This window comes from Pseudoliparis swirei, chromosome 11 (assembly GCF_029220125.1).
Source record: "Pseudoliparis swirei isolate HS2019 ecotype Mariana Trench chromosome 11, NWPU_hadal_v1, whole genome shotgun sequence".
Classification (NCBI taxonomy): Eukaryota; Metazoa; Chordata; class Actinopteri; order Perciformes; family Liparidae; genus Pseudoliparis; species Pseudoliparis swirei.
In genome coordinates, this window is record NC_079398.1 from 14,010,559 (window position 1) to 14,026,309 (window position 15,751).

The following is a 15,751-nucleotide window of genomic DNA, read 5'->3' on the forward strand; positions in this document are numbered from 1 at the left end:
TATCACCCAAAATATGGCGATCCATAGACTTTGCAAATATTATGCAAATATTGATATATACTATTGATATTGAAGTATGCAGTAATATGACTTAATTTTTCTTTGTAGCTTCGGAGCAGCAGATAAGACAGTCTCCTGCTGAAAATGATGAGCCCGACATTTGCAATGAGGAGGCCATGACGACAGGGACAGGTAGAGAGGATAACAGAGGAAACTATATTAATTAAAGTTATATATTCTAAGAAAGAGCAGTATATGAAACCAATATGCATTGTTTGCTCAGAAGTGGGTGTAATAAAGGAGTAAATCACCACTATATAATACTCATGCAGAAAAATGATGACCCCCATGAGGTCTCACTCCAACAAATCTGGCCTACTGCCTAATCTGAGTCTGACACCCCTTCTGCCTTTTTTAATGTTGTGCATATTTTTTGTTAACTTCTCATCTGAAGTGGATTATTATTGTTGTATTTAACCGTTACATTATTTGTTGGACCATGGTATTAATAAAAGAACTACAGGATAGTAAGAGCTGAACTGTTGCTTCATTTATCCAATTTCCACTACCATGAAAAAAGTGGGCTGGTCTTGAGCCTGAAATTCCCGGGCTGAAAAGTGGCCCCACTCCGGCCCTGCTGTGAAGACACTGAAGTTACAACCCTGCCCCAGTCCCGCGTCCTCATTATTTGACTGAATCATTCCCCTCTCCTTTCTCCACAATCATTTCCTGAATTATTTATTCTGCCAGACACAAAGCAGGAAAATGTATTAAGGTCAAATCATGCAGAAATTGCGAGGAGAGTGAGTCAGATTTGGGGCATACATGTTCTACATGGGGTTTTGATGTGATGAATTACTTGCAGAAGCACTATAACAAGCTTAAATGAGGATGTTCCTCCTCACACTCAAGTGAAAAAGGCTCCAATGAACCAATCTGCATGACAAAGACAGACATAGCAGACACAACCTCTCCCACTCATTCACTCTTGTCAGCATTATTGTTGGATTTGTTTTGAGTTTATAGCTGAGAACAGCCATCTTGTCAAAGATGTCTTCATGCAAAAAAAGTGATCACAAAAACAGTCCAGTTTGCTCTCGCTTACTCTGTTTGAAAGGAAACTGAATGGGTCAAAAGGTCAATTAATGAAACACTTCTGCTTTTATGATTTGGTTTACTGAACCTGGCCCTTAAAAATAAATAAAGCAATTACATAATAAGAATAAAAATGACATATGTCATTATTCAAAGAGTTAATTTTGTTAAAAGGAAGAACATGCGTTTAGTCTCTCTTGGCCTTATACTGTTGTACCATTGGCAAATAAATATTATTTCTATTTGAAGACAAAATAAAATTGAACTTTGATTTGCTTTTTCATTTGTTGATCAGGTTGCTCTCAAATATGCAAATAGTCAATTGTCTCTGTAATGACACATTATTTGATCATCATTTTGTTAGCATGACATTCTGTAACAGTTTAGCTCCACGCCTTCCTTTTTGTAATAGTTGTTTTCATCCTGTCACACCATCTCGTCAATCCAACTCCCCTCACCTGCCTCTGATCACTCCCTCGTTAGTACCTCATTCCCTTCACCTGGTCCTCACGCCCTTCTCACCTGCAGCCCATCCCCTCATTAGTCCCTCACTATTTAGCTCCCTCACTTCCACTTGTCCTCTGCCAGATTGTCTTGTGTTTTCGTGCCAAGTTCTCCAGCGTTATTAGAGTGTATTCCTGACCTGCCTGTTCTGACCCTGCCTGCCTGCCTGCCTGCCCTGACCTCTGATTCTCTGCCCTGCCCCTTTTTGGACTTGTTTGTTTCTTCGACTGATCTCCCGGTTTTGACTCAGCCTGTTTCCAACCAAAGACAGTATTCTTTGTTACTCCTGTCTGAGTCGTGCTTTTGGGTCCACTCTAATAGCGCCGTGACATTACAACCTGGCCAAATCATGGACCCAGCACACCCGCCTGCAGCAAGCCGATTTGAGAGGATCGAGGAGGTCCTCCAGCAAGAGCGGACGCAGATGGTCAGCTTCGCCGAGGAGACACGGCAGACTATGGCGGCGATGATTAACCAGATACAACAACTATCTACAGCCCTGACCCAGCGTGGAGCCTCGCCGTCGTCTTCTGCCTCTCTGCCTCCTGTCTCACCGCCACCTGTGCCAAGACCCGAGCCTCGAGTGGGAACCCCGGAGCGCTATGCTGGAGAACCTGAGGGCTGCAACCCATTCGTCACAAACTGCTCCATCCTGTTCTCCCTGCAGCCCCACACCTTTGCCGCGGAGGAGGCTAAGGTAGCCTTAACCATAAACCACTTGACTGGTAGAGCGAGACTGTAGGGTACCGCGGAATGGGAGAGACATACGCCAGTCTGCACTTCGTTCCTGCTGTTTTCGGCGGAGCTTCGCAAGGTATTCGGGGAGGTCTCCAGGGGTCCAGATCCAAGCGGGGGACTGGCGGAACTGTGCCAGGGGGACCGAACTGTGGCAGATTATGCCCTGGAGTTCTGTACGAGAGCACGCCTTAGCAGCTGGAATGAGGCCGCTCAGTGTGAGGTGTTCTTGACTGGACTAGCGGATTATGTCAAGGATGAACTGATCTCTTTTGATTTGTCTGCCAACTTGGATGGCTTAATAGAACTGACTTCCCGAGTGGACAGACGCATCCAGGCAAGGCAGCAGGAGCGACGCAGGGGGGATACAGATCATCGCGTTTTGGCTCGACGGCGAGCTGCTCCAGCAGCGACCAGCATCACCCCCAGGCCTCAACCAGGGGAGGTCGAACCCATGAAGGTCGGGCGCACCAGTCTTACCCGTGAGGCGTGGGAGCGTCGTCGTCAGGGAGGTCTTTGCCTGTACTGTGGCCAGGTGGGCCACTTCGTATCCCGGTGTCCAGTAAAGGGGCGTGGCTCACCCGTAGCAGGAGAGGTACTGGTGAGCGGAACCACAAGACTCTCTCCCAACCAAAGGCCCCTCTTCCACGCCCAACTGCTGCTCGCAAACGGGCCACAAACTCTCGCTACATTCATTGACTCTGGTGCTGACGACAGCTTCATTGACGAGGACCTAGTTCATCAGCTGGGGATCAAGCAGTTACCGCTTCATGTCCTGTTCCGGTCAACGCCCTGGATGGCCACCTACTGGGGACAGTGACTCACCAGACCATGCCACTCCGTATGCTCCTGTCCGGTAAGCACCATGAGACCATTCGGTTTCTTATCCTGCGGTCACCCAAGCATCCACTAATCCTGGGGCATCCCTGGCTCTGCCGCCACAACCCCCACATTGACTGGGCCACAGGAGCCATCCTGGGTTGGAGTGCATCTTGTGACCTGATCTGCCTGAAACAGGCTGCTGCACCTCAGCAGTCAGTTTGCCCCAGCTCTGCATTGGACCTGTCAGGAGTACCTACGGAATACCATGACTATAGGGAGGTATTCAGTAAGGTCAAGGCCTCATGTCTGCCGCCACATCGACCATACGACTGCGCCATTAACCTGCAACCAGGCACCACCCCACCCAGGGGCCGCCTGTATTCCTTATCTGCCCCTGAGAGAGAGGCCATGGAGGCATACATCAGTTCCTCTCTAGCTGCTGGGCTCATCCGTCCCTCTTCTTCACCTGCAGGGGCGGGGTTCTTCTTCGTAGGGAAGAAAGACAAGTCACTTAGGCCTTGCATTGACTACAGGGGACTCAATAACATTGCCATAAAGAACCGCTACCCACTCCCACTCATCTCTTCTGCTTTCGAGTTGCTGCGGGGGGCTACCATCTTCACAAAGCTAGACCTGCGTAACGCCTATCACTTAGTCCGGATCCGAGAGGGGGATGAGTGGAAGACAGCTTTCAACACCCCTACTGGACATTATGAATACCTGGTTATGCCCTTCGGTCTGACTAATGCCCCAGCCGTTTTCCAGGCCCTGGTGAATGATGTGCTCAGAGACATGTTAAACAAGCAGGTGTTCGTCTACCTAGACGACATTCTTATTTTCTCGAGGTCCCAAGAGGAGCACATTCACCATGTCCAAGCAGTCCTTCAACGTCTTCTGAGGAATTCTCTGTTCGTTAAGGCAGAGAAGTGTGAATTCCACGCCTCTTCTGTCTCCTTCCTGGGTTATATCGTGGGACAGGGGATCGTGCAGATAGACCCTGCCAAGGTGGCAGCAGTAACGTCCTGGCCCATCCCTGACTCGCGTAAGCAGCTGCAACAGTTCCTGGGGTTCGCCAACTTCTCTATCGGAGGTTTATCCGCGGTTATAGCACCGTAGCTGCCCCACTCACGGCCCTCACCTCATCTAAGGTCCAGTTCCGGTGGTCACTCTCGGCGGAGGGGGCCTTCCAGGGACTTAAGGCCCGGTTTACCTCCGCTCCTCCAAGTTCCTGACCCCGAGCGACAGTTTGTTGTTGAGGTGGATGCCTCAGATGTGGGAGTGGGGGCCATCCTATCTCAGCGGGCTGCCAGAGACCAGAAGCTCCACCCATGCGCCTTCTTCTCTAGGCGGCTCTCTCCTGCTGAGAGGAACTATGATGTTGGTAACCGAGAGCTGCTTGCCGTTAAGCTGGCCCTTGAGGAGTGGCGCCACTGGCTTGAGGGGACCAGTCTGCCATTTTTGTGTTGGACTGGTCACAAGAATCTCGAGTACATTCAGTCCGCCAAGAGGCTCAACTCTCGGCAAGCCAGATGGTCTCTGTTTTTTAACTTTTCACTCTGTTACAGGCCTGGTACCCGTAACGTCAAGCCAGACGCCCTGTCTCGCCAGTTTGTGGACAAGGGGGATTCCACCCCTTGTGATGACAACATCCTTTCTGCCCCAGTCTTGGTGGCCGCTATCACCTGGGAGGTAGAGGATAGTCAAGGCTGCCCTGGAGGCCCGGCCCGAGCTCCTGTCCCCCTAACCGTCTGTTCCCCAGACCCTGAGGTCAGAGGTCCTCCAGTGGGCCCATAGCTCCAAGCTCACTTGCCATCCTGGGAGCCAGCGTACTAGAGATGCCTTGCAGCAGAGGTTCTGGTGGGCTACTCTGAAGAAGGACACCCGGGAATTTGTCAACGCCTGTCCTGTCTGCAACGGCACAAACCTTCCCACCAGGCTCCCGCTGGTTTCCTGCAACCGCTGTCTGTGCCCCATCGGCCCTGGTCTCACATCTCCCTGGACTTTGTTACTGGTCTCCCACTGTCCAACAATCATACCGCCATCCTAACAGTGGTAGATCGGTTCAGCAAGATGGCCCACTTTGTGCCCTTGCCCAAGCTCCCCTCGGCCAAGGAGACTGCTGAGCTGGTTCTGCTGCACGTCTTCCGGCTTCACGGTCTTCCCACAGACGTAGTCTCTGACCGGGGTCCTCAGTTTACATCTGTGTTCTGGAGGGAGTTCTGCACATTAATTGGGGCCACAGTCAGTCTGTCATCTGGATTCCACCCGCAGTCCAACGGCCAGACTGAGCGCAAGAACCAGGAAATGGAGACGGCCCTGCGGTGTTTGGTTTCCGAGACTCCAGCATCCTGGTCCCAACAGCTCCTGTGGGTCGAACATGCCCACAACACCCTGACCAGCTCTGCTATTGGTATGTCCCCGTTTCAGTGTGCCTACGGATTTCAACCTCCATTGTTTTCGGCCCTGGAGAAGGTTTCCTGCCCCTCAGTCCAGGCGTTTGTCCGCCGCTGCCACCGTACCTGGGCCAAGGCCAGACTGGCGCTCCTCAGCTCGGCCGACCGTTACTCCACAGCAGCCAACCGGCGCCGCTCTAAAGCCCCCATCTACCAGGTTGACCAGAGGGTGTGGCTATCGACCAAGGACTTACCCTTGCGAGTGGAGGAGAAGAAGTTGGCACCCAGGTTCATCGGACCATTCGAGATTCAGAAGGTCATCGGCCCGGCAGTAGTGAGGCTCAAGCTGCCCCGGGCCATGCGGGTCCATCCGTCGTTCCACGTCTCCGAGTGTCCGCTTATTCCTGCGGAACAGCCCCCATCGCCACCACGGTTCATCGAGGGAGGTCTTACCTACACGGTTCGCCGTCTGCTTCGTTCCCGCCGCCGTGGAAGAGGGCTACAGTATTTGGTCGACTGGGAGGGCTACGGACCAGATGCTGGGTCCCAGCCCGACATATCCTAGATCCACCTCTCATGAGAGTTTCACCGCAGCCACCCTGACCAGCCCTCCAAGGGCTACCAGGCCAGCCCCTGTTCCCTCCCTCCCGTCTGCAGCATCAGACATCGGGGAGGAGTCAGCTTCTGATGAGGACAACTCACCCGCCGATGAGGAGAGGGGGGAGATGTCTGAGGAGTAGTAGTCCTCCCCCAGATCCTCTCTGCCCACCCGGCGTGGAGATTTTGTTTTGGGACGTCAGGAGCCGTCCCTTTGAGGGGGGATTCTGTAACAGTTTAGCTCCACGCCTTCCTTTTTGTAATAGTTGTTTTCATCCTGTCACACCATCTCGTCAATCCATCTCCCCTCACCTGCCTCTGATCACTCCCTCGTTAGTCCCTCATTCCCTTCACCTGGTCCTCACGCCCTTCTCACCTGCAGCCCATCCCCTCATTAGTCCCTCACTATTTAGCTCCCTCACTTCCACTTGTCCTCTGCCAGATTGTCTTGTGTTTTCATGCCAAGTTCTCCAGCGTTATTAGAGTATATTCCTGACCTGCCTGTTCTGACCCTGCCTGCCTGCCCTGACCTCTGATTCTCTACCCTGCGCCTTTTTGGACTTGTTTGCTTCTTCGACTGATCTCCCAGTTTTGACCCAGCCTGTTTCCAACCAAAGACAGTATTCTTTGTTACTCCTGTCTGAGTCGTGCTTTTGGGTCCACTCTAATAGCGCCGAGACACATTCTAGTGGTAAATAAGATTTCTGTTCGATTCAAATGTATTTGTGAGCTTCACTGTCATACTTTATGACCTTGCTAAAGCACCCCCCCCCACCATCCCTTTGGATGAATAGTGGAAAACAGCTTGTGATGTAAAAAAGGGCTTAGCGACAAGAGCAGTCTTACACCAGTGTCATTAAAATGAAAGCCTGGGGGCTGTATAAGTGATACTGCCTTAATTGTTTGCATTTAAATGTGTTCTATTGTTTAGGATGATCTTGTTAGGATTACACCGGGGGTTATCAGGGGTCATCCATCGCTATTTCTAGATGACCTATAAATCCATTTTATTTTCTATAAGAGGCAACTATAGTTATTGAGACAACGCTTGTATCATTCTAATAGTGTCATTCTATGAAAACCTATTTCTGCTCAGAGAAGAAAGAAAGAAAAAATGCTCATGGTACTATAAATCATAATTATGACACAAAACACAATTATGGCGCACTAAGTCAAACGTAAAAGATGGTAAGTCATAGTTTTGATTGAATCATCTAAAAATGGTTGATATAGTCGGTCAACATTAAGGGAAATAAGTAAAAATGATGAGCTACTATGAGTTATTTTCATCATGAATGATTCCCCCCCCCCCCCCAATTCCTGGCTTGAATGGGTCTCCATTCTTTTTCTTTAATAAATTGGCCTTGTGATTTGCTGCTGCGGTTTTGGAGGCCCTTCCCGCTCCATGCCTGCACGGCGAGCCAAGTGCAGTTCGTCTTGATGCACTTCTAAGTGAAGAACTGTCGAGGCTCAGGCGGACAAATCGCTGTGAACCGGTGCATGCGAAGGGACACCGTACAAATAGGTTAGGAACTCTGACTGGATGGGCCATGAGTGTTCTTGTCCATCAAAGTCACGGTGCTGGACCAACGCTCCTCTCCGAGGGCCAGCCCAAAGCGCATTGGGCAAACGTAGCTTGCTTGTGCCATCTGTCCACTAAAGTAAGGGAGAGCTATAGATTTTCTGTCTGAGACGCAATTCGAGTCACTCGCTGCTTGCTTTCATGAGATGAGCTTTTAATACGTCCTGCCAAATAGCAAACCATAGAGGATGCATTATGATGTGGTTATGCTGTGTTATTATGATGGAAGTGCATCATGTTGCGTATCGTTTATCACAGCGTTCAGGCTGCCCTCAGTGCAACGCCAACATTTAAAGTAGACAGTTTGGGAACTCAACAGTTGAGAGGATCTCGGCTGGCAGTGTCATATTTCCAGAATGAGATTAAAGTCTGTTCCTCCAGTGCTCCACGAGCATGTAGCAGCAGCAGCACTCGGTGCCGCAGTACATCGGGGTAGCGACCTCTTATAACCACGGCCTGCTCTCGCTGCAAGGGTGGATTTCACTTGCTAATGAGCCAACCACCCATCTTCTAGCCATTCATCAAGTCTGCCCTGCGAGCTGCCTGTGTGAAGTACATCTCATCGTCACGGTAGATTAGGTTTACTCTCCCCATTTTAGTCAGCGGGTTTCCAGGAAACCTCTCCTGGACAATGATTCATATTTGGCCAGCAGAATGTATTTGCAAATAAAAGTCTTATGCCTGGTGTTGGGATCTATTAAAAAACACAAGGACACCCTGAAGTGAGAACATTAAATTACTTCATGAGAATAAGTAGCAATAACGATGACGTTATGACGATTTAGATGCAGCTTTCTGTTTGTATTCATGCCCAGTGTTGACTCTTTGAAGTGCTGCAACAGATTACAGTCGGCACTAAATTGTTCTTGCTCCTCATTAGTAATCCAAACACCGTTACTAAGAAAACAAGTCATGCTTTCCTTTGCATGTCCCCGGTGGACACAGCATTACGAAAAGAAAAACAAACTTTTCGAGTCATCAGCCAGACATTTTAACAAGTTTATTGAACAGCGACAATACTCGGCCTAGAATGGACATTTCACTCAGACTAAGACATTAAACCTGGATCAATAACCTCATGTAAAACATCTGCTCAAGAAATAATGAAAAGGACAGATCAACTTAAAAAAAGGCAAAACATTGTTCTTGAGAACAAAGCAAGTAGGAAAAATAGACAACTAGAGGAAGCAGGAAATTATGGGTACGCATCACGTCTGTTTAGTAATTACAAGGAGCAGGGAAATGACAATAGCCCTTAAATATTACTGTGAAGAATATGTTATTACTTTTATGTTGTTAAATTTGTGTAAATGATTATTCAAGTTATTAGTTTTCGGTATTCTGTAATGGATTAAATTACATGAACCAGTGTTTCCATTGTTTGGTCACACTGTCATATTCTAAGGAATCCAAAAAAACTGTGCCTTCAGTTCTAAGATGGTCTTTTTCTTCTCTGAGAAACTGGATCTCTAGAAACGATATATATATAGTTTCTAGAGATCCAGTATACACACACGCAAGCACACACACACGGATAAACATACATTGCATCAACTACATGATACTTGCCGATAATATTTTGTCGAAATGAAAAATCCCATCAAGAAAAGAAGGAGAAACAATACAATACAAATGTTAGTGTTTTTAGGTGCATCAGTTTGAAGCACTGGAACTCGCTGGATCCTTTGGAGCACTGACGTCCTGGGTTACTTTTTTGAAGAAGCGTTCGGCACGCAGTTCCTCAAAGCAGAATTCAGCGGCGCCGCTGAGCAGCAGCTCTTTACAGTACATACTCTGCTCCTGCAGTTTCCCCGATTCGGCATCCTTCTGTTGCTGATGGTGCTCCTGTAGTCTCTTGAGAGGAGTTTCTTCTTTGCGGGGTTTACGCACTGATAAAACTGTGTTCACTGCCGGGTTGATCTTACAAGGAGTCCTGAGGGGGAAGAAGGAAGATGCCCGATCATATCAAGGAAATCATACTCACATAACCTGAGGAGGATAAACTCAGATCAGACTACTTTGAAATAAGTTATGAATAGGGCTTCTACTTACATTTATTTTTATTATTAAATAATATGTTCAATATTTTGTTTCATAAATTGTATAGTCTATAAAAAAGGCCAGAAGTGAAGATAACTTCAATGAATTACCACAATCCATAATTTATATATTTTTCTGAACACTGATCTTATAAAAAAATTACAAGCAGCAAATCATCAATAATTGAGAAAGTTTAACAGGATGTGTTTTACTTAATGATCAAACTTGTTTAATTTATTAATTTCAAGAATATGTTGTTTCTTATTATCTTTAATCCAAACGTGTGATATAAATGAAATGTTCAGCAAAGTAAAGCAATACATCTGAACTGCAGGTAAAAGTTAGATTCTTGTCACTCACATTGCTGGAGGCTGGTCGGACTCCTCAACAAATGGTTGAAACGCGGGTTTGGGAGGCGGTGGGGCCATAACAGTATGTCCGAATTTGGATTTCTGGGGGATCTGTGACACAGACACATCACATTAACATCACTGGATTATACTTTTTTTTATACATTTAAATCAACCAACAGAAAACCTGCTCGTCTCGTACCTTGACCTCAGACCATTTTTCCGGCTTCTGCTCATTCTCCTTTGCCCTGGAAGTGGGAGGGGCCGCCCAAGACTCTAACTTGGGCTCTGAAGGACCAGCACTTTGAGCATTGTTCTCGTCAAACACCACCAACGGACTGTTTGAAGCATTGCCGAGGACAGGGGCACCATGTGACTGCATGCCTCCAGAAATACCTGTTCACAAAACACATAAGACGTTAAAATGAAACATATTGCTGCTATGTGCGATAATCAGCTCAACATTTCACAAAAGATTTTCTTTGTTTACTTACTTCTGATTGAAGACCCCACTCTGTTGATGGGGGCGATGGCCTTTTTCTTTCCTCTGCGTTTGAGGTCGGCAAGAGAAACTCTCTCAGGTTGTTGAGGCTCATCATCACTATCGTCCTCCTCCACATTCATCATGACCTGGCGGGACACACGCGCTTGCAAAGCCCTACGAATAACAATACAAAAGATTGTAATTGTGCTGATATATTGCACTTGTTTTAACTATATGTCAAAGTTTACTGGATGAATTCGTACTTGTGAAACTGCAGGAGCTTATTGTGCGGCTCCGCACACTTCTTGAATCCTTCCTGGTAGACCAGGTCTGCTTTGCGACAGTTGCCCTGATTCTCATATTCCTCAGACCAAGCGATGTAGAGCGATGCCTGTGTCACTCCTATTCCCTGAGCCTGCATGTACCTGAATATGTCCAAGGGCCCCGGGCAGTTCTCTGCCTAACGACACACAATACACATGTATAGCAAAGGTTATTACGGATGCATCAGTTTGTCAAAGTAGCAAACCCAGTCAACGGTTACAGGGCTCCAGACTAACTTTTTTTACTAGGAGCACAGTGGCCCCTAACTTAAAATTTTAGGGGCGCAAGCAGAAAATTTAGGGGCGCACACAGGGTTTTTCCTGGGTCAAAATGGGTCTTCGGTGCTCCCCAAAAAAAATGTTTGCGCGCTGTGCGCGCACCGTCTATTCGTGCAGGTCGAGCTATTGAGTGAGTGATCAGCAGCTGGCCGCTCTGTCCATTCACGCACCTCACTGTTGTGTATTGATCAGACAAGAAGACACGCTTATCAACTCCAGTGTTTCCCCTACCATTATAACAGGGTGAAATCTCCACCCGCCACTCTGTAATTTTCGTCTACCCCCCCCCCCCGTCAACAATTCTCGGCTCGTGACAGAGCGATGCGCGCACCGACATCTAAGTTCTGCCGTGATGCGCGCACACGGGTGAGCACACTCACCACCCCCACCCATTGATTGAATGCATTCATAGAAAGCAGTTTCTTTTAGGAAACGGAATCCAAAATAAATATTACTATGCAGCACGTTCTCTTTTCAATACCATCTAGGGTTTGATGATGTTATGATTAGAGATGCACCGATCAGGTTTTTGGTGCCGATCACTGAAATCAGTATCTGCCGATCACCGATAATACCGATCACCGAGTCGATTGAAGCATTCTATTTATTGTGTAGCATTATTGCCTAGGACTATGAGGAAATACATATATAAAGCAACTCAAACATTAAAGAAATTACAGATTTCTTTAAACATTTAGGACTTTTACTTTGAAAAATGTCCTAATTGATACATTAAAATTGTTTGATTGCTATTGTAGGGGATTTCAGATATGTATGGAACACATCTGCATTATTCATTTCCTGGAACTCTTGGGGAAATCTATATACAGGACTTTTCTTAACATACAAAAGTCTGACTAATTTTTATAAACTCTTCCTTGGTCCAGTAAATGTTTTAATGTTAGCATAATTTAAGCTAAATCTCAGAAATGATCTATAAAGATACATCAGTTCATTGTTTACTTTTATATGTTCGTGTATGATTTGTCGACATCTTATTTTGATAAACGGATGTTGTTTCACGTGGTTCTTTCCGCTAACTTTGCAAAACCGGATGTTGTCACTTAGATCCTTCCGCTAACTTTATCAAAATCCTCGCGCGCTCCCGATCGAATGCGTTTACCGTGAGCGACAGTGTATAGGGGCTCAGACATGTGAGAGTCGGCTGAGTTGACCCAAAGATTCAACTCGGGGGACGGGGACGCCGCTCGGTGGTGAGGATCCCCTCGTGGACCTCTCACTCTGCGGCCCTCGCCCTCGTTGTGTCTCCGCTGCGGTGCGCCTCTTTTCACACATTAGCCCCCCCCCTCTCACACACAGGCCAGCCTTCTGCTTCGGTTTTCGTCTCCTTTCTTCTTCTTCTGGAGTTAATGTCGGTTAGCAAACCAGTCATTCAGGCATTACCGCTAACTATAGTGGGCTGAAGTGTAGAACAAGTTTGTCAGCAACAAAAATATTTAATAACAAAAAAAAAAATCTGCTAATTTACTGGTCGCGCATGCGCGAGTTGATGAAAAATTTACTCGCACTGTGTCTAATTTTAGGCGCAAAATGCGACCATTTGGTCGCAGTCTGGAGCCCTGGGTTAAAATATTAAACGTACAAATTTGATCCAGAGTTCAACATAGCGAGGGTCTTCGTGATATCGCTTTTCCTCACTGAATCTGGTCACGGTCTGTTCCAATATTGTGGCGAGGTTGCTCTCCTTTCCTCCTTGAGGGAAAGTTTGCTCTGTCCATTTAATATACCTGTAGAAAACAGAAATATGTGAGATTTCAAAATAAAAACCTCTCAGATTTAAGAGCAGGACATATGAATACACTTTACTGTTGACATATTTGACATACCGATCCCAAACATCAAGTGGATCATCTCCGTCATACATTCGCAGTTCAGACTCAAAGGCCCTGGAGAAACAAACAACCAGAAGATTCCATCAAGAGAAAAGCTGCTGGGAAAACGTGTATGACAGAAATTGCTTTCAACCATTCGGGACACATTTCTTAAATAGATTATCCATACTGTCTCTGCTGGTTGATGGCCAAGCTCAGTCCATCCTGTTGTTGACTGAGCGCCTGATGTAAGGCCGATACGTCTCTGCCCCGTCGCAGTGGCTGAATGTTTTCTTTGCTTAGCTCCCATTCCACATCTCCTCCTTCTGCCATTGTGGAAATTCAAACTGGATGCCTGCTAACACAAACGGTATCAGTGACAAAATATTATATTATTTATTCAAACTTATGCTTTAACCAAGTTTCTGCAAATCAGGACCACAAAATTGATTTTTTTAAAAAGAAAGTATTCCAAAGAGCAGGGTCAAAGTAGGACAACGCTACTGTCTGTCAAATAAATGTGCATACTGTATAGCTGGGCAGTTTGCTTAAACGGTTGAGAACTGTGAAAGTTAGTGGATCTAATGCACACATTCTCCATGATAGTTGTTTATGCAGACTTACTAGTATTTTCTAATCTCTAAAACTATCTTGCATACACATTTGCAGTTTATCTCCATTTATAGTATTGTAAACTGTATATTTGGGGACTTTGGAATGTTGGCTGGATAAGACATTTGAAACCTTTCTATTACTGTTTTCTGCTATTTCATAATATTAACTTATCAATAAAGTCTAGATTCTAGAACATCCTTTAGAGATTCATTGATAAATAACACGAATGTTAGTCACAGCTCAAAATTGTTTTACACTTTATCCCATTAGATCGTAGTGTAACTAGGGCTGCAACTAACGATTATTTTGATAATCGATTAATCGGTTGATTATTTTGTCGATTAATCGGATAAAAAAACAAAAACAAAATAATTGTAACCCTTTATTCAAAACAGGGTCCGTACGGTCATGGAAAACCTGGAAACGTCATGGAATTTTTAAATGGCTATTAGCAGGCCTAGAAAAGTAATTGAAAAAAATAAAATCCCAAAATAATTGGAAAAGTAATGCAAATGTGTTATATTCAAATGTAAATTTACACAGAATATATACAATATGCTTTGGAATTCTCATTGTTAGTTTAAATACTACATCTTCTCACTTTATCATGTATAGACAGAGTTTTCACAAAATGTTTAATCATGGAAATTTGGTTTAAAGTCATGGAAAGGTCCTGGAGATCCACTGGTCAGCATGTGGATGAACCCTGTTCACTGGTTACCATGGTGATGAACCTGTTCACTGGTCACCATGGTGATGAACCTGTTCACTGGTTACCATGGTGATGAACCCTGTCACAAACAGACTGACAGCGCTTTACTCTCCTGAGTTGGCTATTTATGGGTTAAACGCCTCATACGGTGAGGGGCGGGGCTTATCTCCGTTGCCTTTCTTCGTGGAAAAATATTTTCCGCCATACCCCACTGAATAAATAACCATGTTTTCGACGTTATACTCTTGTGGAAATGCCACACACGTCGTGACATGTAGCGCCCTGGTGTCTGGGTTCATAACGTCACCCGGAGGCGCACTCAGCTCCGTGAATGTCTGACGACGTGAATGACTTCCGCATCCAGCGCCACGTGAGCAGCAGCAGCCAATTAGATTCATCAACAGAGGAGCAGCTCAGCGCTGATTGGCTCTCACAACGCAGCGTTCCGCCTGTGCTCTCTCTCCGCTCTGGTTTCTCCTGCGCAGCTTTGCTCTCAACTCAACTTTGTTTATACTCCGTGACTTATTGAGTGCCGTAATAATCGCGCGACACAACGAATCGATAATGAAATTCGTTGCCAACTATTTTAATAATCGATTTTTATCGATTCGTTGTTGCAGCCCTAAGTGTAACCTTCTAATAGATTAAAAGACTTATGAGGCATTAAACAAATATAATGTTACGGCCTGCCTAAAGAGTTTTACTAATGTTATGATTATAAAAGGCATCTTGGATTCAGTTAACGTTAATTGTGGATGTAAACCCGTGTCCCGTATTCATATTATGTATTGTGCTCAATATAGAAATAATGCTTTAAGTTAGGGGGTATTTTTGGTAGATTCAAGTTGAAAATGATCAATGAAATCAAAACATCGACAATCATATCCAAGGAGCAAGAAACTATTGGCCTAAAGTCGTGCAACGTGAATAGCACGTAACAATACGCGACTATCTAATAACGTCTGTGTTCACATTGATAAGTAACTATTAATAAGGTTAACGCTTACAATCACAAACCTTTGTGACGGATGTTTCTCGAGCTAGCGACGTTAGCTTCTCATTCCAGTGAGGTCGGGTTCTCATGTTAATGAGTGTATGACGACGGCTGGGCTAACAGTAGCTAACCTTAGCTTCAGCTCGGTCGTTGTTCTCGTTGTTCGCGCTATCAGTGCTATTTAACAGTCAAATATGAAAACAAAACCGATGATCTACAAAGTAAACGCGTTTCATACCGATTACAGTCCTCCCGTGTCTCTGTCCAGGTTGTATTCGTAACAGCTCGCGTTATATCGGTGTAACAGCAACACTGGCCAGGCGTCGCTTCTGCGTTTCAAACGAGGACCGCGAGACGGTTTAGAGAAAGCTGATTGGAGGAGCCAGAAACCGGA

At 46.0% G+C, this 15,751-nt stretch overlaps 1 protein-coding gene across 4 annotated transcripts; it reads right to left on the reverse strand.

The window, feature by feature from the left end:
• Positions 1 to 8,713: 8,713 nt before the first annotated feature.
• On the reverse strand, positions 8,714 to 15,683 carry bub1bb (BUB1 mitotic checkpoint serine/threonine kinase Bb). 4 transcript variants are annotated; one of them, XM_056426973.1, is made up of 9 exons: positions 15,596 to 15,683; positions 13,227 to 13,391; positions 13,052 to 13,111; positions 12,808 to 12,952; positions 10,866 to 11,062; positions 10,613 to 10,776; positions 10,321 to 10,514; positions 10,129 to 10,229; positions 8,714 to 9,661 (listed from the first exon to the last, which is right to left on the reverse strand). In XM_056426973.1, the coding sequence occupies exons 2-9, from the start codon at positions 13,367 to 13,369 to the stop codon at positions 9,382 to 9,384; spliced, it is 1,284 nt and encodes a 427-aa protein (XP_056282948.1). In that variant the 5' UTR covers positions 13,370 to 13,391; positions 15,596 to 15,683; the 3' UTR covers positions 8,714 to 9,381. The 4 variants fall into 4 exon arrangements, with proteins under 4 accessions (XP_056282948.1, XP_056282949.1, XP_056282952.1 ...); XM_056426974.1 differs by having other exon boundaries at positions 13,227 to 13,394; XM_056426977.1 differs by lacking the exon at positions 15,596 to 15,683 and adding an exon at positions 15,381 to 15,589.
• Positions 15,684 to 15,751: the final 68 nt, after the last annotated feature.

What these genes read in the sequence shown, in the direction of transcription:
- bub1bb (XM_056426973.1), bottom strand. Translation starts at nt 13,369, where the DNA reads ATGGCAGAAGGAGGAGATGTGGAATGGGAGCTAAGCAAAGAAAACATT. An exon ending in GCCATCAACCAGCAGAGACA is followed by an intron (nt 13,112 to 13,226) that starts GTATGGATAATC and finishes TTGTTTCTCCAG; the next exon opens with GGCCTTTGAGTCTGAACTGC. An exon ending in TCCGACCAGCCTCCAGCAAT is followed by an intron (nt 9,662 to 10,128) that starts GTGAGTGACAAG and finishes CTTCCCCCTCAG; the next exon opens with GACTCCTTGTAAGATCAACC.